Here is a 22,599-nt window from a genome sequence, read left to right on the forward strand (position 1 = left end):
CCGAGGTTCGACTTTTCACCAATGTTGCCTCTGTTCTTGCCGAAGTGCCGCCTAATGACAGTGATGACACTGAAGGCAACAGCACAGGCGATTCAGGCCCGACAGTGGCAGAAGCTGCGCGTTACGTCAGCCTCATGAATGCAATCGTCGCGACGAGAACAGCACCCCGCAATGAAAATGGCACCCCACGACTTGTGCAGTGCTACCGTGCCAGTGCACGGAGAATATGCAACAGCAACAAGGAATATGCCATGCGCGTATTTGCAGAGAAGAGGGGGCTGGCCGAAAAGATGGCTCGCAGCTTCAGTAAGTTTGAGGCCGCTGTCGTCGCTGCTTGGCTGCCACGGCATCAAACGAAAGTAACGAACTTTTGCTGCGGGACATGAATAAATACTGCATATTTTTGACCTTTCATTGCACTCTCCCCGAGTTCCGTTTTTGACAGGTAAATGGACAATCTCATTTAGCAGTACTACCGTTTAGCGCATACTTTTTCCGAGCTCAGGCCAATTACGGTTTAACGAGGTTTCACTGTTGTAACGCCAGAATGCTAAGTGCCTATTTCTGCCTTTAAAGCCTTTATTCTCGCTCGTTTACAGCCACGCACAGCACCGTGTTGGCCGCATGCCTTCATGATTGCACAGTTGCCATACATGATAGCATCGATTGCGGCCACAGTTTTGTCCGTGACAGTTGCAGCAAGAAGTAGTTTCATTTTGACTCGGTATGCATGTCAGTCGCATGCCTTCATAACTGTGCAGTTGCCATCCATGATAGCGTCGATAGCGACTGCAGTTTCGTCCGGAATTGAAGCAAATGGTAGTTTCGTTTTGACTCTGTGCGTGCATCGGCCGCACAGAGTCCATAGGATGGTAAGAACTCGAATTAGCCTAGACCTGAGGAGGGAACGGAAGAAACTGGTACATAAGAAGCCGATAAATGAGTTAGCGGTAAGAGGGAAACCAGAGAAATTCCAGATCAAGCTACAGAACAGGTATACGGCTTTAACTCAGGAAGAAGACCTTAGTGTTGAAGCAATGAACGACAATCTTGTGGGCATCATTAAGGAGTGTGCAACAGAAGTCGGTGGTAACTCCGTTAGACAGGATACCAGTAAGCTATCGCAGGAGACGAAAGATCTGATCAAGAAACGACAATGTATGAAAGCCTCTAACCCTACAGCTAGAATAGAACTGGCAGAACTTTCCAAGTTAATCAACGAGCGTAAGATAGCTGACATAAGGAAGTATAATATGGATAGAATTGAGCACGCTCTCAGGAATGGAAGGAGCCTAAAAGCAGTGAAGAAGAAACTTAGAATAGGGGAGATTCAGATGTGAGCGTTAAGAGACAAAGCCGGCAATATCATTACTAATATGGATAAGATAGTTCAAGTGGCTGAGGAGTTCTATAGAGATTTATACAGTACCAGTGGCACCCACGACGATAATGGAAGACAGAATAGTCTAGAGGAATTCGAAATCCCACAGGTAATGCCGGAAGAAGTAAAGAAAGCCTTGGGAGCTATGCAAAGGGGGAAGGCAGCTGGGGAGGATCAGGTAACAGCAGATTTGTTGAAGGATGGTGGGCAGATTGTTCTAGAGAAACTGGCCACCCTGTATACACAATGCCTCGACTTCGAGCATACCGGAATCGTGGAAAAACGCTAAAATAATCCTAATCCATAAGAAAGGGGATGCCAAAGACTTGAAAAATTATAGACCGATCAGCTTACTGTCCGTTGCCTACAAAGTATTTACTAAGGTAATTGCAAATAGAATCAGGAACACCTTAGACTTCCGCCAACCAAAGGACCAGGCAGGATTTCGTAAAGGCTACTCAACAATAGACCATATTCACACTATCAATCAGGTGATAGAAAAATGTGCCGAATATAAACAACCTTTATATATAGCTTTCATTGATTACGAGAAAGCATTTGATTCAGACGAAAGCTCAGCAGTCATGGAGGCATTGCGGAATCAGGGGGTAGACGAGCCGTATGTAAAAATACCGAAAGATATCTATAGCGGCTCCACAGCCACCGTAGTCCTCCATAAAGAAAGCAACGAAATCCCAATAAAGAAAGGCGTCAGGCAGGGAGATACTATCTCTCCAATGCTATTCACAGCATGTTTACAGGAGATATTCAGAGACCTGGATTGGGAAGAACTGGGGATAAGAATTAATGGAGAATACCTTAGTAACTTGCAATTCACTGATGATATTGCCTTGCTTAGTAACTCAGGGGACCAACTGCAATGCATGCTCACTGACCTGGAGAGGCAAAGCCGAAGGGTGGGTCTAAAAATCAGCAGAAAACTAAAGTAATGTTTAACAGTCTCGAAAGAGAACAGCAGTTTACGATAGGTAGGGAGGCACTGGAAGGGGTAAGGGAATACATCTACTTAGGACAGGTAGTGACTGCGGATCCGGATCATGAGACTGAAATAATCAGAAGAATAAGAATGGGCTGGGGTGCGTTTGGCAGGCATTGTCAGATCATGAACAGCAGATTGCCATTAACCCTCAAGAGAAAAGTTTATAACAGCTGTGTCTTACCAGTACTCACATACAGGGCAGAAACCTGGAGGCTTACGAAAAGGGTTCTACTTTAATTCAGGACAACGCAACGAGCTATGGAAAGAAGAATGATAGGTGTAACGTTAAGGGATAAGAAAAGGGCAGATTGGGTGAGGGAACAAACATGAGTTAATGATATCTTAATTGAAATCAAGAAAAAGAAATGGGCATGGGCAGGACATGTAATGAGGAGGGAAGGTAACCGATGGTCATTAAGGGTTACGGACTGGATCCCAAGGGAAGGGAAGCGTAGCAGGGGGCGGCAGAAAGTTAGGTGGGCGGATGAGATTAAGAAGTTTGCAGGGGCAACATGGCCACAATTAGTACATGACCGGGGTAGTTGGAGAAGTATGGGAGAGGCCTTTGCCCTGCAGTGGGCGTAACCAGGCTGATGATGATGATGATGTGCATCAGCCGCGCACCTTCAGCACCGCAAGGTCACGTGAGCAGCCGCCGCAGCTTCGTCCACAGCGGTTGTAGCAAAAGTAGTTTCGTTTTGACAAGCTTTCGAAGATAAAGAGCATCGGCTACAACATTATGGACAGCGACCAGCTCACCGACGAAAAAATAATCGGGATGCGCCCACGGCAGTAGACAGCCTGTCTCAGACGAAGACGCGCGCCACGGCCATGCTGCGAAGGAAGTCGCAAGGCATTCACCGCTGCAAGCGCTAATCAGCCATGAGATGACGAGAAGTGCAGCTTCCGCACTGCTTTTGTACAAAATATAAACATGATCGGCCCATTCATTCAGTAAATAAAAGCGTGTTGACATAGTAAGCATTTGTTTATTGTTTTCTTGATACCCTCGACAATTCGACATTCGGTTAATTCAGACATTTCTTTCGTTCCCGTGAAATCCAAATGAACGAGGTTTTACTGCATAAGGTATTGCTGGAGAATCACAGCCACAAAATGGCTAGACCAAAGGCAAGCACATGCACATGCAGCATTGCAATAACAAACTTGGGCCGTACGCTTGGACAATCACTTTCAAAAAGACTTTCATTTTCACAATATTTCGTGTGACTAGCATGGACGGATGCATCAATGGGCAGCAATGCTTTCATATCGTGACAAAAGAGCGTGCTTGACATTTTGCGAAGAATGACATCACTTGCTGACACCAATATCTATTGCGTTCTCCGAAAGTGACAATGCGAGAGAGTACGGCAGACCTTCCTTTGCCATTTGCGCAATAAAAGGTCACTTATTTTTTGGCGGAATCCTGCATTTTGGATTCCCAATTATTCAGACTTACTGGAGGTCCCCATCAAGCACGAATTATCAGTTGGCGAATGTAGTATTAAACATTATCTTAAAAGAATGTGTGAGATGTATTGGAAACCCCAGACCTGCTGAATGAAAGAAATACATGGAAAGTGCTATTTTTGTTGTGAAAGAAAACACCATTTGACGCTGTTTGCACTCAAGAAACCATTTAGAAAGTGGCAAGACATCTTTAACAAGGTGGGCCCATCATAAGCCAAAAAGTGGTGCATAGCTAATGACAACCTGAGGTCGTCTAAGATCCTTTACAGGTTTAAGCTGCACACTTTCCAAAGCCGACACGACACACGGTCAATGGGTATTTCGCTTACCTGATGGAGGAGGGGGTTTCCGTGCAGCAGCCAGGTCATGGCGGCAGGCATCCGCAGCAGTTAGAGCCATCTCGGGAAACGTGACTGACGAGAGTGGACGTGATGGCTTGGGGCTAGGTGGCAGTGGACTTGATGGGGCAGAAGCAAGCGGTAGGGGTTTCATGGGCAGAGGGGTAGGCAGGGCAGATTCCCCAGCCATCTTGGCACTTGCAGCTGCCGATGAAGTCTTTGCATTGCAGGCATGGCCTTTGTCGGGAGTGCATGGCGAGGACACAATGGGACGGGTCGCTTTGGTACGCTGGATGACCGATACACGCACGAAACTGCAAACAAATGAAATCTCACTTCAGAACTAAAAATTGCCATACTTGCTCTAAAGTGCACTTTCACTGCATGGTGCAGTAATTCACATTAGCGGGGGTTAACAAGGTTTTACTGTGTTATCGAAGTCTGGCAAGTGTTCATGACACACATTATATGCACATAAAAGTTCTTTCCCCTCTTTGCATATCTAAAATTGACCCTCGTATTATATTCAGGCTTTCACAGTGTGTCAGTCAAACCAGCTATGAAACTTCTGAAACAGCATCTTCACGGAACAAAATCCATGAAAGCGTTCTGTCATTAGTATCAGTCAAGTTCCAAAATTTGTTTAAAACTCTGGGCATCCCCGAATTCCAGTAATTCTGTTATGCTGCATCAGTGCCGGGATGTAGAGACCTATGTGTGGCCGATTCCTTCACCTATGCTGAAAAGATCAACCTTGGCATAGCCAAGAGAAATCACAATTGAGAAAAACTAACCGTGCTGGAGCGGTCCGGGGCCGGTCACAGTCAGCCCAGTCCAGCTCGAGTGGCTCTAGCATTGATGCTACAGCAGAAGCCAGGTCTTGACCAGGCTGCCGTTCGCAGTCAGGAGGCAGGCATGGCAGGCAACCTTGCTCCTGACGGCCCACAGGGGGAAGCACCTGCAACCAGCAACACACATCCCTGATCACCAAGCCCCTCTCTCTATGTCTAGCAGAATAGAGGCACGCGCATGCATGTGACGAGTTGAGACCTTCGCAAAAGGTGTGTCAGCAAAAAGCACTACAACAGCCTAATCTAGTGTTGTGATTCGTGTACATATGGTCTCGTCTGTACATTTGCAACTGCTACAGCACATGCACATTCAGATCCTCGGGCAAATTCTGGCACTGTCTAATAACGCATTCATCACAATTTATGGGCATCTTTACAAGCTTGAACACTTGTGTAGGTGGCCCCACACAAGTGTACATCATTGTTGTGTTGACGCATCTTAGCTGCCATCACATCATGCATCTTCACTGTGACCGCCTTATCTTTATTTTTCTGGGTTGCTGGCAGTCCCTTCCTACATCATTTACACTGATCCAAGGACAACATCTGGCACAAACTAAGAGGGCAAACAAAGATACCTTTTCTCAGGCATTTATTGACAATTTCACTTTCTTGTTGCCAAAGTTGCAGTGTTTGAAATTCGACATTGCAGAGCAGAAAGACGGGACAGTAAACAGTGTCTAACAACACAGGCACAATGTGCAAGAACCTCTTTTGTCCACCCTCACTGCATTCCATTTTTGCAGTGTCCACTGTGATGTAAAAACACCAACTAGACTGGCAAAACACTACTCAGTGAACCTGTCATCATATTGTCACCAGTTAGTGCCATTGTTCAATGGCCAAATATGCCAGGGACAAAAATGTTAAATTCTACTTGCCTGTTAAAAATAAGTACACTCTGCCAAGCCTTTCTTGGCTGACCGCAGACGTTTTAAAATGCCTTACCACGGAGTCAATGTGACAAGATGGATCAATCGGTGCAGTACAGAAGAAATAAAAATCTACTAAACCACACCCTTCAAAACCAGAGAATAACACATGACAGAGCTTGTAAAAATTCTAAGAAAGTGCAAACATGAACCGTACATAAGTGCTAAACACAATATCCAGCCATGCATGTATCTTGCTCAGCTTTTGAACGGCAACTGCTGAGCATCTACATGCATATCACGGCTTAAAAGCACGTGGCAAGGTCCATACCACTGCCCCCGGCACCAGTAATGGCAAGTTCCAAGTTGCATAAAGAATCTGAACAATACTACTTCAAAAATAAGCTACGAGTGCAATTCTATTACATTTTGAAAGAGAAAAACTGTGATCCGAACAATCATAGAAGGAAGCTACAAAGGAAACCTACACAGGTTTCTCAGAGATGGGTTTCTCTGGCAATTTTTCTCTTTCATTAACCTTTATCCATCTTGTGAGCTTTAGCAGAACTGATTCAGATATTCTATTACCTTTGTGCACCCCTCCATACATTATGTCTCCAAAGTTGGACTCTTACTGGCACAGTCATCAGTTGTACAAGTGAAAACCCTCAACAGTGCCCACCTTATAGTAGCGCCCAGGCTCAGCAGTGCAGGCAGTGCCTTCTTCGGGCAGTGAAGCACACCGGGATGATGATGGACCCATTGGCCCAAGAGTGGCCAGCAAGAGAACCTGCAGCATGGTGCACACAACTTTAGTTTTAAAGCTCAGGGCTGCTAAAGAGATGTTACTATAAAGTAATGAAAAAAAAAAAGCATTATGCAGATCCTGCACACAGGTTAAAATCTATGTGAAGTGAAACTTTAATGATTGAATGGTTAATTAAATGCTATAACAAACAAATGCGATACATGCAATGGTGTACATTTTATCTTATGCAACATGTAACCTCATACAATGTTTATGTTTGTGCAACACATAGATCACTAATCTTATACAATGTTTTTGTTATACATTACACAGTTCACAAGCTATAATGAAATACAAACACCAAGCCTGGTGGATACACACCGAGACATCGACGCAATGTCGCAAGGACTAAGGCGATGCATGATATTTGTCGACAGAACATTGGCGATAAGAGGTGTATGGCATAGAGTAGTATGACACATATATAAATTCATTTTCTGCATCTCTTGTGCCACACTGGTACGTACCCTATCTAGAAGATAGAAGTAGCCCAAATAAAAAATTTAAGAAAATCAGAGACCCCCTTGAATAATATACATTACTCTATTAAAAGGCAGAGCTGCCAACCTTAGAACTCAAGAACTACTATAGATGTCAATAGCACAGGTGTCCGTTTCTTCCCGCGTACTCACATCATCGCATTCGCACGTTGCGGACGCATCGAGAGCCGGCATAGACACAGGAGAGGCACACTACACGCCTTTCCCAGTTCTCCCTCGCTCTCGTGACGCACTCCCTTCTCCCACGCGTGAGCAAGAGAAAGATCTGATGCACGAGGACATACCATGTTTACTTGATTCTAACGCGCACCATTTTCCATGACCAAAAAAAAAAAAGAAGTACAATATCACGCACCTCGTGCTTTCATACATACTATTTTCTCTCATTTGGAAAAAATTGATTTATTCCCAATATGCTAAAGCTGCGATGAATAAAAACACAAATGGAAACGGCGTACCTTGCCGCCAAGATTCTCACTACGCCAGTACGAGTCGCGTGGGGCAATAAATATCACTCGTCGTCGCTATCAGACAACTCCTTATCACTATCAGCGGATCAAAGCATTTCATCCTTGGTGCCGTCTACGGCATTCAAAATCCCGCACTCTTTAAAGGCCTTTTTGACCATGGCAGACGTGATCGTGCACCATGCATCTTTCACCCATCCAGCAAAGTCCTGCAGCAAGGCACGCCTCATTTTATTGGAGTGCATGAATTCGTGGCAGCCACTGACAAGCCATTCGGTGTAAAGCGGCCGAATTCTATCTTTCAGTGGCTAATTCTAACAAACATTGAGCGACTGGAGCTGTGATGTCATGCCACCGAGTATCACAACAAGGTCGGTGTTGCATGCAGCCAGCTTGTCCTTGACACGCTGGTCAAGGTGGCACCTGAACGCGTCGAGCCTAAGCATCCCACGCAGACCCAAACTGCCACCGGGTCTCTTTCGCCAGATGTTATCTATCCAGTCTGCGACGAAGTTCGTGGTCATATAACCTTTTTTATTTGCGCGCACAATCACGCCACTCGGATACGCGATTCCTTTAGGGAGCATCTTCCGTTTGAAGATACGGGGGCAGCTTGTGCCCATCCGCAGTGCAACAAAGCATTGCAGTGACTAGCTTTTTTGTGGCCAGAAACAGATATACAGCTTTTGCTCCCCAAGGGAGCCTATACAGTAACTCTAGCTTATTCTGCAAACATGTCACTGCACTTCCAACCTGTTCGACTGAAAATAGCACAATGACCTCCTCAGGTCCAGTGTCCATCTTTAAAGACATCGTCTAGATCCTTCTCTCTATTACGCTAGAAAAGATAAGATAAAAGTTCTGGTAAAACACAAAGCTATGTGCCAGTGGAAGTATACATAAAGTGTCTAATCTAGGCTTATGCAAATATTCTCTACGCTACGTTACCGTCAACGTGATGTCCCTATTTCCCAACATGAAGCTGGTACGCTGTTGTGTATGCAAGGCATCACTGAGAGGGAGACTAACTAGCAGCCACACAATGTTAAAAGCTAGCTAGAACTGCTATTGTGGAAACAGTGCCCAAAATTAGCCCACACTATGTGATCCGAGCATGCAGTCATTATGAAAGTCACATTCAGTCAATAATTGAGGCCAAAGATGGTTTAACAGCTTTAGAAAACAGTAGCAAAAGAAACAGTAAAAAATTTGGAACAAGCATTTCAATTCTTTGCTGAAATATTGTTGCCATTTTTTTGATCTGACGTTAAGTCTTTAAGTACCTCACGCACCCGGTACAGGACACAGCCCTCTTCCAGCAATCTCCAATTAGCAGTCTTGTGTCAGCTGACTGTCCTATGCCTGCAGATTTTCCAATTTCATCACCACATGATCTCCTCCTCGACCTCGCAATTGAATACAACTGTAGGACTTAGTAAAAGGAAGAAAGCCTCTCATGGCATGTTTCCTTTCTTCTTGTCATGCTATCCACACTAACACTAGAAAAAAATTTTTTTTCAATGAAAACGCAGGTATGTGCACTCACTTTACGGCAGCGTCCCTGGAAGCCAGCACCAGCCCGACTGTGCAGGACCCCAGCACTCCGTTCAGTGCGTTTGGGCAATGCCCCAGACGCTTCAGCTCTGGCAACAGCTGCTGGTAGATGGTGGGTCACATGACCACCGCTGCTGCTGCAAGCGTAACAGGCTCATCAGCATGCCTCTCCAAACAACCTGGCTATTTGTTCACAAACTGTTATCATGCACAACCATAAACACTTCAGCGTAAGGCTGCAATTTAACTCTGCAGGGACAAGTTGCAACAAGTAGGATTGACAACCACCCTGCTTCAGCTGCTACCATTTCAAAAGGTCATGTTTACATTTGACATACGTATTCATACATTCCTTTAGATAGGAAAGAAAGCTTTCACCAGCGCTATTCACAGTGTTAACATATTGTCGATGTTTTTGAGTTTTTTTGTGCTTTTTTTGATAAGAGGGCCACATCCATTACTGTCAACTTATGCGAAGTACTTTGTTGCAGATTAGCTGGTTCATGCTGAACAAGCTCTGCACTCTGTCCTACCTCTCCTTTTGCCATTATTTATACACTTTGCACAGTACCTTATTTGTTCATTATGCCAAAGTTTCACTAACAAACGCTGTGCTATAATTATTATGTTAGTGCAATTGAATGCCCATGACACTATTGTCAAACCTAAGAATAAGCTGCAATATTGTAGCGATGCCTTTTTCGCTGCTATTCCTTTTCGCACTTCGTCAGTGGTCAGGGCATCGCTCCACCTACACTATAGGCCTCGTGCGCCACCTATAGAGGCGCCACTGATAGCCACCTAGTTGCAGCAAGGGTTCGCGGCTGCGATTTGTCCTTTGTTCGGGCGCCAGACTGCTTCTTCTGCGGTGACAGCTGTAGGGAAGACGCAGACCTCTGTGGGAGCGGGTATGAACAAGATGTTACCGGTGTTTGGGGCAACATGGTCCACATATGCGCCAGGTGCGTCCCGTAGACAAACGCCATGAATACCATTTACATGAAGTGGAGCTCATGTAAACTAGCCGACAAATATTGTTGACTAATGCGATGTCTCGACCGTGTTTTTTTTTAATTCTACCCTTGCCGTAATGCTGCTTCTGTACCTCAATAATAAGCACCCGTCGTTAGTGCAGACTTAGATAACAAATCCGCACGGTGCGATGTCTGCATATGCCGTTGTGATTTTTCTGCCGATGAACACATGTGACGCCGCCGAATAAGTGTAGTGAAAGTCGCCTGAAGAAGAATAATTGCGAATTTATTGATAGAAACGCGTACACTATAGTCAACGAAGCCACCAAATGCACGGGTTAATAAAAGCGCGTGTTAGCGCTGTACCGCCGATGAACTGCCGTTCGCGGTGCAGTTTTTGCAATTTTAAATTCCCTAAGGGAGCTGCTTGGAAACGTACAAAGTTATAGTCTAACGTTGCAGTACTTTTTTTAAATGTTACTAGAGAGAGGTCCCACATAATATATTTAAAGGCAGAGCAGCGCCAGTCAAATTAGATCCAGCGCTGGCGGCAAGGCCGGGTTTAGTCCTATGTGGCGTAAGCATAATAAGAAATAATTCAGTTGAGTACAAAATTCACTTGCAAGAAGCTACCACGTTGTGAAATAAACAAATCACTCTGCGTGTTAAGTCTTCTCAGACAGCATCAAGGTGTGATACTTACCAAATGTGACGCCAACTATTCAGCGAAAAATGGAACAAAATACCATATGCAGTAACTATTAGCAATTCTCGCCCTGAGCTACCTATATTCTAAACACATTTCCCAAAAAAACACGATATCTAAGATGCCCTCGGGCGAAATGAATAAAGCTGTTAAAGAAGCACTTGCTTGGTGTCATTCCGATAAGACACAGCGTGATTTATACCCTTTACGAATGAGGCAGGGTGAAAACCTCGCAGCTCAAAAGAATCAAGAGTTATTCATGAAGCAACTAGCAACAGTTAAACATGCGCGAAGCCACGCATAAAATAGATGTAAAAACATGAAGTGCGCGACAGCTGGTGCGAGGATTTATCGGGCCACATAAAACTAACAATTTCAGTTCTTGCAAACTTCTGTAGCTTTAACATACAACACAATGCGCTCATGCAGTCGTGCTGCCTAGCTAGCCCAACGCGGTAAAGAAGCGGAAAACAATATAAGTGGCAAACGGCATTCCGAACTTTAGCGAAATGCCTTTAAACCACATGCTGCACTGCAGGACTTCGTCGCTTACACGTCCAACTACAATCGAGTAAAAAAATAATAATGAAAAGAAAAAAAACCGAAGCGACGAAGGAAAGGATGAGAACAAGAAATTTCGCGCCGAAGCGACGATCCATTGCCACCGTTGCTCCTGCTGATGAGGCTTTGCGGGGAATAATTAGAACCCTATCGCAGGCACGTTTTCGCCGGTATTTGAGCCCCCCACCCTGCAACAATTCTTCTTCGACATTCTTCGGAAGCTTGGGCCATCCCACACATGCGAAGGGTGTTGCCTATTTTGCTCTCAAAACACAAATAAGACGGAGAAGCACTATCAGCGACGCAACAAACTACGGCGTGCTACGGCGCGCGGCTCGCTCCTCTCCCGTGCGTTCCGCGCAAGGCCGCCACCAGTGGTGCGGCCATCGGCCTGCACGCAGCCTGTAACATTGGATCAGGCAGGCGTGAATGGTGGATGATAAGAGTGGCACAGAATCAAGCAGAAGGCATCACTAAAGAATCGCAGTTTAGGACTGCAACACACTGCAATGAGAGGCCACATAAACCCACATACAGGAAGCAGCTGCATTTTTGCTGATGTGGCTCAGTGGCAATGCACCACTGTAGTGAACTCTGCACTACTGCCAAGCTTCCTTGTAGACACACGCTCAACAACCTAGATTTTAGAGGCTGGCTTTCCTGCACAGCTAAGTCATTGCACTTGCATAGTAAAGAAGGGTGAAAGGAAATAAAGATGTTGCATTACACTTTGAACACTTACAAATATGACTGCAAAAGGTGCTTTCTTGGGCTGGTAAATTCAAACAAACAAAAAAGAAACAACTTGCATTATATTCATGCAAACACAATGCTAACAATTCGGTAAACTGAGTTTACACCAATAAATACAAGTGCGCAAATACTCATTTTTGAAATTGAATTGAATAGTGCCAGAGGCGAATCTAATATCATAGTTTATGAATAATGAACAGCTGTTATCACACTTACTATAAAATGATGTTCGCATCCTAGTATTCTTAAAGTTAGCAGGTTTCTGTCATTACATAGTACATAATGAGGTGTCGCTTAATAAAAGCACAAATGGAGCATAAGGAGCAAACAAGTAGTTTTTTCGCATGCACAGGACTCTTCAGAGTGTGAATGATCGCTGCATAAGCTGTAAAGTATGGCTACCTAAGCGATGTAGCCAGTTTCACTATCCATGTTACGATGTTTTACGTCTACATTATGCCCACGGGGGTGAAAATTTATCATACTTTTGCTCCAATTTTATATTTACTTGGGTTAATTTTTCCATTTACCAATAGAGGCTATTTGATTCAAAGATAGAATTGAATAGGACACTATTTGATTCATTATTCAGAAATTTTGAATATTTATACACCCCTCCAAACTAATTACCATACCATAAGCAACAGTACTAAAGTTTACAGGCCACAACATGCATGACACTAACACACCAGTGCTTCTGCCGACTTCTAGCACTAAAACAATCTGGAGGCCTAGGGCTGCAGTTGTGGTCACCCTCTCAAGCTGCAATGCCTTGGCGATGCAACGAGAGCTCCACTAAAAAGCCTATGGTCTGCCTCGGCCCCACACTGTAGATTCTACTCTTTGACAATACTACTTCAAACACCATAGAGTTTCTTATAATTACCTAGAGGAAAAAACTGGGCATGCGATGCTATTGTAGGCATGGGAATACCGGGAAGTAGTCAATATGGATTTACATCTTTCTTAGAGAGCCAGGGCACTTTGAAGACGTGTATACACTGGTTCACTTTTGTTAACTAAAGCAGCATGTAAAATGCTGGGTTGTACTACTATGTCAAACAAACAAAACAGTACTGGTGGTGCTTTAAAGTCGGAGAAAGAACTATGAGGGCAGCACTCAGTATGCATCAGTTTATATTGTCCGTTTTCTTCGCCTATGAGTTGCAAAAGTAAAAAAGACTTGTGATGACTTCATTGTAATTATTTGCGTATTCAAGACAAGCCTGTCGCACCAAAATCCAAGCGTCCCAACGGTGCCACAGTTCCACAGTGGTACCAACTTCCCTTTTCTATGCCATTCTGATTCTGTAAATATATTATGTTCTTGAGTGGTTTATGGTAAGAATTAACACAGGAATTTTAGAAAAGCTGCTCTTGAGGGTAGCTTTCCCTCAATGCATGCCATATAATGGGATAACTGGAACCAGCTGAGAATATCTCTTGTCAGTGGGTTGGTTACACGATGCCGGGCACGATGCCGGGCACACAAAAGGGAAACCACAGAGGCGCAGGTGGCAGGTTTCGAGTGTTCACGCGCTGCCACTTACGTGCACTAAACACATTGTCATCGTTGCCGTCTCTCTCATTGTCATCTGAAGCCATCTCGTACCAACAAAAAAAGAAAGCCACCCTCCGAGACAAACTTTAGGTGTTCAGCAATGCTGCTCTTGGAACTACTCCAAGAAGGAGCTATTTCTTTTTTAGGGACACCACCGCCACTAGCATTTCTCATGTGTGCCGCCATTTTTAAATCACCATTGCCAGGCTAAACACATGGTTAACGTGCAAATCGTGTTTTTTTTTGCCATTGCCAGGCTAAACACATGGTTAACATGCAAAACATGTTTTTTTTTTTCCAGACTCCTCCAGCCCTCTGGTGTTGAAAATTGAAACCAAAGCCAATTACAGACCATAACTCGTCTTTAGCAGTGGCAGCAGCACAATATTGGGCTGAACGAGTGTGTGTGACTCGCCATTGGTAACATTTGTACAACCTCCCACAACGAGTACAGCTCAGGATTGGGCATTAAAGGAGAACAGACAGAAAATTTTTGTACGATTTTTTTTTTCTGTTAAAATAATCGTGGACCCCATAATACCGGTACAATGCCTCAATACCTCGAACATACAATAAATCATGATTGCAAAACGCATGTCAAGATTAAATTGCGAAGGTGGGGTCATATGGCATCACTGATGCATGGGTTGGTGCATTAGCTCAAGCCGCACTGTGATCACTCTGTCAAAAGCGGTAGGCGATGCAATAATAGGGAAGAGAATGTGGGAAGGACGAAGGGCACTACAAGCTCTAGCAGAAGCTATACAGTGGTTATAAGCCACAATTTCAGAGGACTACAAGAGCACGGGGCCAAGCTTATTATCCCATGTGGAAGTGGAGAAGCGCAGAGTGAGAGAGCAAAGACTGGTTTATGCTGTGTGCATCCAACTTTCGGCGACCACTGCTTCATATTTTCATGATGTACAGAGGTAACTTGTAAACTAACCCTAAGCCAAGAAGCTGTGCTCCACTTCGCAATCATTTTGAAACAGTCACCTTAAAGGAGAGCATAATTGGAGTTTTTTTTTCCCACTCAAGAAATCTGGCATGACACTAGTTACGGGGTCAACAGCTAACTGATTAAGCACAAAAAGGGGATAGAACATTCTTCAGTCAGTGCTCCTTTAAGCATTTTGTTGGAATGCTCCTTTAAGCATTTTGTTGGAACAGTTGGAAACCCTGAAGCACCCATAGCGTCTATATAAATGTATTTCGACATCTGCACTCTTCACATTATAGACATTACAGGAGGAAAAGGAGGTGTCACTTTCAAATAGTTTTAACAGATAAACTGATCAAAAAGAGAAAAAAACTGTAGACAAGCTTGGTCTTCACTGAAGGCTACAACAATAAAGTGCCATGCACTAGGGCGCTGCGGTTTCAAATGTACAAGGCAAATATGATATGTTCAGCTTCTCTTTTGTTTTGGTTTGAACGCATTTCAAAAAGTGCACGCCTCAGCACAGAGAAAAAAATTGGTTAACACAGACTGAGCATGTTGGTAAAGCTTCAAGACTAAAAACCAGTGCAAATGGATGCAGACAGAAAAGAAAAGCAAAACATCTTGTTAAGCAACACTGCTGTTGCTAACTTCACCTGCTGACTTCACCCTTTCAAATTGTGTCAAAGCAAACTGCAAAAGACTTGGCAGTATTTCTAAAGTACTTCTGATACCATCATCATCATCATCATCATCATCATCATCCTAGTTACGCCCACTGCAGGGCAAAGGCCTCTCCCATACTTCTCCAACTACCCCGGTCATGTACTAATTGTGGCCATGTTGTCCCTGCAAACGTCTTAATGTCATCCGCCCACCTAACTTTCTGCCGCCCCCTGCTACGCATCCCTTCCCTTGGAATCCAGTCCGTAACCCTTAGTGACCATCGGTTATCTTCCCTCCTCATTACATGTCCGGCCCATGCCCATTTCTTTTTCTTGATTTCAACTAAGATGTCGTTTACCCGCGTTTGTTGCCTCACCCAATCTGCTCTTTTCTTATCCCTTCACGTCACACCCATCATTCTTCTTTCCATAGCTCGTTGCATCGTCCTCAATTTCAGCAGAACCCTTTTCGTAAGCCTCCAGGTTTCTGCCCCATATGTGAGTACTGGTAACACACAGCTGTTATACACTTTCCTTTTGAGGGATAGTGGCAACCTGCTGTTCATGATTTGAGAATGCCTGCCAAACGCACCCCAGCCCATTCTTATTCTTCTGGTTATTTCAGTCTCACGATCCGGATCCGTGGTCACTACCTGCCCTAAGTAGATGTATTCCCTTACCACTTCCAGTGCTTCGCTACCTATCGTAAACTGCTGTTCTCTTCCGAGACTGTTAAACAATACTTTAGTTTTCTGCAGATTAATTTGCAGACCCACCCTTCTGCTTTGCCTCCCCAGGTCAGTGAGCATGCATTGCAATTGGTCTCCTGAGTTACTAAGCAAGGCAATATCATCAGCGAATCGCAAGTTGCTAAGGTATTCTCCATCAACTTTTATCCCCAATTCTTCCCACTCCAGGCCTCTGAATACCTCCTGTAAACATGCTGTGAATAGCATTGGAGATATCGTATCTCCCTGTCTGACGCCTTTCTTTATAGGGATTTTGTTGCGTTCTTTGTGGAGGACTACGGTGGCTGTGGAGCCGCTATAGATATCTTCCAGTATCTTTACATATGGCTCATCTACACCCCGATTCCGTAATGCCTCCATGACTGCTGAGGTTTCGACTGAATCAAACGCTTTCTCGTAATCAATGAAAGCTATATATAAGGGTTGGTTATATTCTGCACATTTCTCTATCACTTGATTGATAGTGTGAATATGGTCTATTGTTGAGTAGCCTTTACGGAATCCTGCCTGGTCCTTTGGTTGACAGAAGTCTAAGGTGTTCCTGATTCTATTTGCGATTACCTTAGTAAATACTTTGTAAACAACGGACAGTAAGCTGGTCGGTCTATAATTTTTCAAGTCTTTGGCGTCCCCTTTCTTATGGATTAGGATTATGTTAGCGTTCTTCCAAGATTCCGGTACGCTCGAGGTTATGAGGCATTGCGTATACAGGGTGGCCAGTTTCTCTAGAACAATCTGATCACCATCCTTCAACAAATCTGCTGTTACCTGATCCTCCCCAGCTGCCTTCCCCCTTTGCATAGCTCCTAAGGCTTTCTTTACTTTTTCTGACGTTACCTGTGGGATTTCGAATTCCTCTAGGCTATTCTCTCTTCCACTATCGTCGTGGGTGCCACTGGTACTGTATAAATCTCTATAGAACTCCTCAGCCACTTGAACTATCTCATCCATATTAGTAACGATATTGCCGGCTTTGTCTCTTAACGCACACATCTGATTCTTGCCTATTCCTAGTTTCTTCTTCACTGTTTTTAGGCTTCCTCCGTTCCTGAGAGCCTGTTCAATTCTATCCATATTATAGTTCCTGATGTCCGCTGTCTTACGCTTGTTGATTAACTTAGAAAGTTCTGCCAGTTCTATTCTAGCTGTAGGGTTAGAGGCTTTCATACATTGGCGTTTCTTGATCAGATCTTTCGTCTCCTGCGATAGCTTACTGGTTTCCTGTCTAACGGCGTTACCACCGACTTCTATTGCGCACTCCTTAATGATGCCCATGAGATAGTCGTTCATTGTTTCAACACTTCCTGAGTTAAAGCCGAATACCTGTTCTGTAGCTTGATCCGGAATTCCTCTAGTTTCCCTCTTACCGCTAACTCATTGATTGGCTTCTTGTGTACCAGTTTCTTCCGTTCCCTCCTCAAGTCTAGGCTAATTCGAGTTCTTACCATCCTATGGTCACTGCAGCGTACCTTGCCGAGCAAGTCTACATCTTGTATGATGCCAGGGTTCGCGCAGAGTATGAAGTCGATTTCATTTCTAGTCTCACCATTCGGGCTCCTCCACATCCACTTTCGACTAACCCGCTTGCGGAAAAAGGTGTTCATTATCCGCATATTATTCTGTTCTGCAAACTCTACTAATAATTCTCCTCTGCTATTCCTAGAGCCTATGCCATATTCCCCCACTGACTTGTCTCCAGCCTGCTTCTTGCGTACCCTGGCATTGAAGTCGCCCATCAGTATAGTGTATTTTGTTTTGACTTTACCCATTCCCGATTCCACGTCTTCATAAAAGCTTTCGACTTCCTGGTCATCATGACTGCATGTAGGGGCATAGACTTGTACCACCTTCAATTTGTACCTCTTATGAAGCTTCACAACAAGACCTGCCACCCTCTCGTTAATCCTATAGAATTCCTGTATGTTACCAGCTATTTCCTTATTAATCAGGAATCCGACTCCTAGTTCTCGTCTCTCCGCTAAGCCCCGGTAACACAGCACATGCCCGCTTTTTAGCACTGTATATGCTTCTTTTGTCCTCCTAACCTCACTGAGCCCTATTATATCCCATTTACTACCCTCTAATTCCTCCAGTAAAACTGCTAGACTCGCCTCACTAGATAGCGTTCTAACGTTAAACGTTGCCAGGTTCAGATTCCAATGGGGGCATGTCCGGAATACTTGAATGCAATTCTTGCTAGCTTAGGGGGGAGGTGGGTCCTAAAATTTTTTTTCTTATTTTTGGGTGAATCTTTAATAAACTCCACTGTCTGGGGTAATTGTTCGTGCTGATTTCAGATCTGTAATTAGATTTCTGATAGCTGTAGCAGTTCAAAAAATATTGAGGTCTGAAGTCAAATTAATTTCAAACTTGTTACTGGGCTTTTTGATGATTCCATCTTGCTAAACCAAAAACTAAATGCATGACACCATTGCTAAAGACCTACTGTAGGGGGTGATGCTATTTTTATTCATTTGGAAGCATTTTGCGAGCAAGAAAACAATCTTGCATTTATTATGAACATGTTTTTCTAATTAGCAGCGATTACTATACCTGAATGTAATTTTCATGACGGTGCAAGAGTAATAAAAATAGCATCACCCCCCAGATCATTTCAATACGAATAAAATGATACCACCCTTTGTCATTTTTGGCCAAAAACAACCCAGAAAAAACACCCGTAAGGCGGAGTACAGTGTGCAAAAACATCGAACTGAAACAAACTCATTTGAAGTTTCAAACAAATGTAGCTTTTGCTGAAGTCAATCTACACCAATACAAATGGCACCATTTTGAAGCTGTGTTTTGTAAGAATGGCCATACTAAATGTGTGACTGCACACTCAAAATAATAGCACACTGGCCACTGAACTAGCACAAGAAACTTTATTAGGCACCACGCTCTACAAAGAGCATGGTGCCTGGGTTTCAAACCAAAGTGTAGAACTCTGTGTGGGCATGAATATAGTTCCAGTGTTGTACATGCAGGCTGCCTGATTGATAGCAGTCTCCATTACAATCAGTGAGGCACTTTTTTTTTCATTTGGTAGAATTGACCATGTTACTGAATGAAGGCTCCGAGTGTAAGTAGCCTTCCAAGTCATCTTCACCTGACAGTGGCTGTGGAACTTAGGATCAGAGAGCCAGTGATAGATATGCAGCTGCTAGGTGCTTTCCAGAATTTTACTTTTGTATGATGCCTCGATCACTTCTGCAGCCAGGTGTGTGCCAGCCCAAGGGGCCTAGTGAACAGAGCTCATGATGAGGTTCTCTTTATGAAGGGGTGGTATGATAGATATTGTTACGAGCTATCGTGACAATATGATAATAGAGTGAACGCGCAATGTGCTTGGTTGCGAGTCCGAATCGCCGATGTGCGAAATGCATAGCTGCAGATACAAGGAGCCGACGCGCGATGTGCTTAGTTGCGCAGTTCAAGGTGCCGACGCGCGAAATGCCTAGTCGCGGGCTCGAGGACTCGACCCTCGATGCGCTTATTCGCGCAGTCCGAATTGCCGACGCGCGAAATGCCTAGTCGCGGGCTCGAGGAGTCGACACTAGATGCGCTGGTTCGCGCAGTCGGAGGCGCCGATACACAAAATGATAAGGTGACGGTCCGAGAAGTCTGCGCGCGATGTGCATGATCGCCTAGTCGGAGACTCCCTATGCGCGAAATGTTTAGCCGCGTTTCCGAGGATTGCGCGCGCGATAGGAATTTGTCACGAATTCGAAACACCGAGTGCTGAAAGGCTTAGCCGCATGTCCGAGGTTTCCGCGCGTGAATCTTGGTCGCGAAGTCCGCGTCGCCGATGCTCGGAATGCTTAGCCGCGAGTCTGAAACGTCCACAAGCGTAGGGATCGGCCACGCTACTGCGATGTCCGCGTAGCGCCCGTTTTGACACGTCGAGATTACGGCGAGTGGAGACACCAAACTCGCGAGGTGCAAAGAGCCGAGCAGACGACGCGAGCGCCGGACGAATGGCGAACCGCGCTGGAGTCACGTGGCGGGCGCGGCCAACCGCAGACTCCGGCACGACCTTCAATCATTTGCTTTTTGTGCGCTTGTTTCTGTATGGAGGAGATCGCTGAAGCGGCAAATTTGAAGACGGAGAAATGCGCTTTCCAACGAGACCAAGATGGCGGCGCTCGGTCGCGCCGTTCCGGAGATATTGTGGCGTGAAAAACGCTGTTCTTTCTTGATTTCCGCGAGATTTTTCGCCACCTTGGCTAATGAAACGAATTTTTTAGAGCACTTCTAGGCGGTTTACAGGGATGATATTTGGGTATCAGATAGAAAAAGGGTAATAGAAACTGAAAATGATTTTCAAAAAATCGGTTTTCTGGCCATTTTTCGCGATCTAAAACCCGCGTCCCCCCTTTTAAAAAGGATTACAGACTCCAACAGCAAACGCATGGAATAAATCATTCCATAGGTACCACCTAGCCAAAAATATGGTAGTCCCAAACGGCCCAGCACTGCTGCTGATGATGAGGCGAAAACAAGGCAAGCCCTATGTGAATGGTCAAATAGTAGCCACAACAACAGCAAAATTGCTGTAGTGTGGTGGGCTTCACAACATGGCAAAGAGTGCAAACTGGGCTAGGTGATGGCTATTGCAAGACCGCTGTGTTCCATGTATGTGCAGCTCACTACTACATGCCACAATGGTCTGGCCACAAAAGACGATGACATGCTCAGTGCACTGACCGTGCGAGAGCAGTGGTATCTGCAAAATCAGGCTTCCACCTGATTGAGCAGGATTGGCTAAAACACAATTTGTGGACACCAGGCAGCAGCATCTGTCTGGTTTTTGTTCTCCCACAAATTATAACATTTATTAGCACATAAAGCATAAGCCACTACCCAGGAGATCAGAGCTCACACCTGTACAATCAAGAGGCAAGTACACAGTAGCAAACACACATCAATGTAGTGAACATATAATGGATTTACTTGGCTCACGGAGGAAGAAGAACAACTGGGAGAGAGCACGAAGTCAGGCAGTTAGCCTTGGCAAGGCACACTTCTCCAACAGAACCCCTCGTTTTCTTCGCGGCCCACTTGCACATTGGCACTTGGGAAATGGGCCCTACATGGTTGCCCGATCTTTCAAGGCATTGTCTGGTTTGTGGTAGCTCTTTAGTGTCACCTTCGTCACAATCGGTCCTCACCACCTCATACTCTCTGCATGCTCGAAAGGGCATTTCTCATTTGCTCAGTTTTGGTTTCTTGCACGAAATAGGCTGGAGTACCAAATAGTTGGAGTACCAGCAGCTCACCTCTGGAGGGATGACGGAGACCTCCAGTGGCGAGGAGTAATACGGCTGCAGCCAGATGACGCTGTCTGCAGCTGGGGAAGCACCGTGCTGCCCAAAGCCTTCTCAGCTGCACCATAGAAGTGGAGAGCTGTCAGTGGAATACACATCCTGGACAAACAGTGCTTGCAACCAAGTTCTCTCTGCTCTCATTCAGTGCCAACTGCTTTGTTCTCACCTGCACTGACGAACCATCTGAGACACTCACTTTTAATGCAGCACTGTCTGTAGCAGTCGAACAAAAATTAACGCTTACCATGCGTTCGCACTTACCTTTCTTCTTTCCAAAAACTGTCACATCTGCAACAGTAAGCAAGGCTTGAACACATTCACAGGAAAGTTACAAAAATAAAACAATACACATCTGTAACATGCTACCGTTCTTTTTTTTTTTCCCCGCATCTTCACACTTCCAGCCAAGACTGCCCTCAAATACAACTACAGTTGCTGCTGCATTTGAGCGCAGTCGAGTTGGATGCAGTATCGGCATAACTGAACACTATTTTACATACAACATCACTTAGCTACGCCCACTCCCCCTTGCAGCAGAAGGCCCTGAGTAAACCACTGGATGATACCATTTAAACATTTTTTCAACAGAAATAATGTGTTCGCTTGCTTCTCTCACTAAAACAAGTTATTCATACCGATTGTATACAAACAAAAGCATGGATAAAAAATGAGGCCTACGTCTTCAGTGCGTCAGTCAGCCGTGAAACTACAGTTCGACTGCTGAAGCAGTAAAAAAAAAATATCCAACAGGTATGCTTCAACATGTGCAATGCACATACTGACAGCATTTAGATAAGTCACAATGATAAAGGATTGTTAGCTCAACCCTAATTCAGAAGTAATTCAACTTTCATGCCCAATTCCAGCAAGCATGTGCATTGTGCACCCCGTGATGTCAAATCCTTGTGAATTTAAAGCCATTTTTCTCAGCTAATCCCTGGAAACACAGCGAGTGTGCAGCACCGCAAAATCTACAGTAGTGATGACAGTGAACTGGAGGCAAAATAATGTAATGCTAGTATCCAACAAACATAAATTGACAGACACTTCACAAATGTACCAGCAATCGGTTTGTTGGTCAGTCACATTGAAGTGGGGTGAAGTGTGGCACAACATAGG

General features: G+C 44.7%; 1 protein-coding gene across 6 annotated transcripts in view; it reads right to left on the reverse strand.

Annotated features, from left to right (window-relative positions):
- Window positions 1-22,599, reverse strand: part of LOC142568281 (AN1-type zinc finger protein 4-like) — a 73,003-nt gene that overhangs the window by 19,762 nt on the left and 30,642 nt on the right. For 3 of the 6 annotated variants that reach the window (XM_075678269.1, XM_075678268.1, XM_075678273.1), the window contains 7 exons: window positions 21,742-21,768; window positions 21,433-21,538; window positions 12,228-12,257; window positions 9,237-9,381; window positions 6,598-6,705; window positions 4,987-5,150; window positions 4,184-4,506 (listed from right to left, as the gene is read on the reverse strand). In XM_075678269.1, coding sequence (XP_075534384.1) covers window positions 4,184-4,506; window positions 4,987-5,150; window positions 6,598-6,705; window positions 9,237-9,381; window positions 12,228-12,257; window positions 21,433-21,538; window positions 21,742-21,768 — 903 coding nt within the window. The remainder of the gene's footprint in view (window positions 1-4,183; window positions 4,507-4,986; window positions 5,151-6,597; window positions 6,706-9,236; window positions 9,382-12,227; window positions 12,258-21,432; window positions 21,539-21,741; window positions 21,769-22,599) is intronic. The other 3 variants (XM_075678270.1, XM_075678271.1, XM_075678272.1) reach the window with 3 other exon arrangements.

Source organism: Dermacentor variabilis, unplaced genomic scaffold, assembly GCF_050947875.1.
Source record: "Dermacentor variabilis isolate Ectoservices unplaced genomic scaffold, ASM5094787v1 scaffold_18, whole genome shotgun sequence".
In the NCBI taxonomy this organism is placed as follows: Eukaryota; Metazoa; Arthropoda; class Arachnida; order Ixodida; family Ixodidae; genus Dermacentor; species Dermacentor variabilis.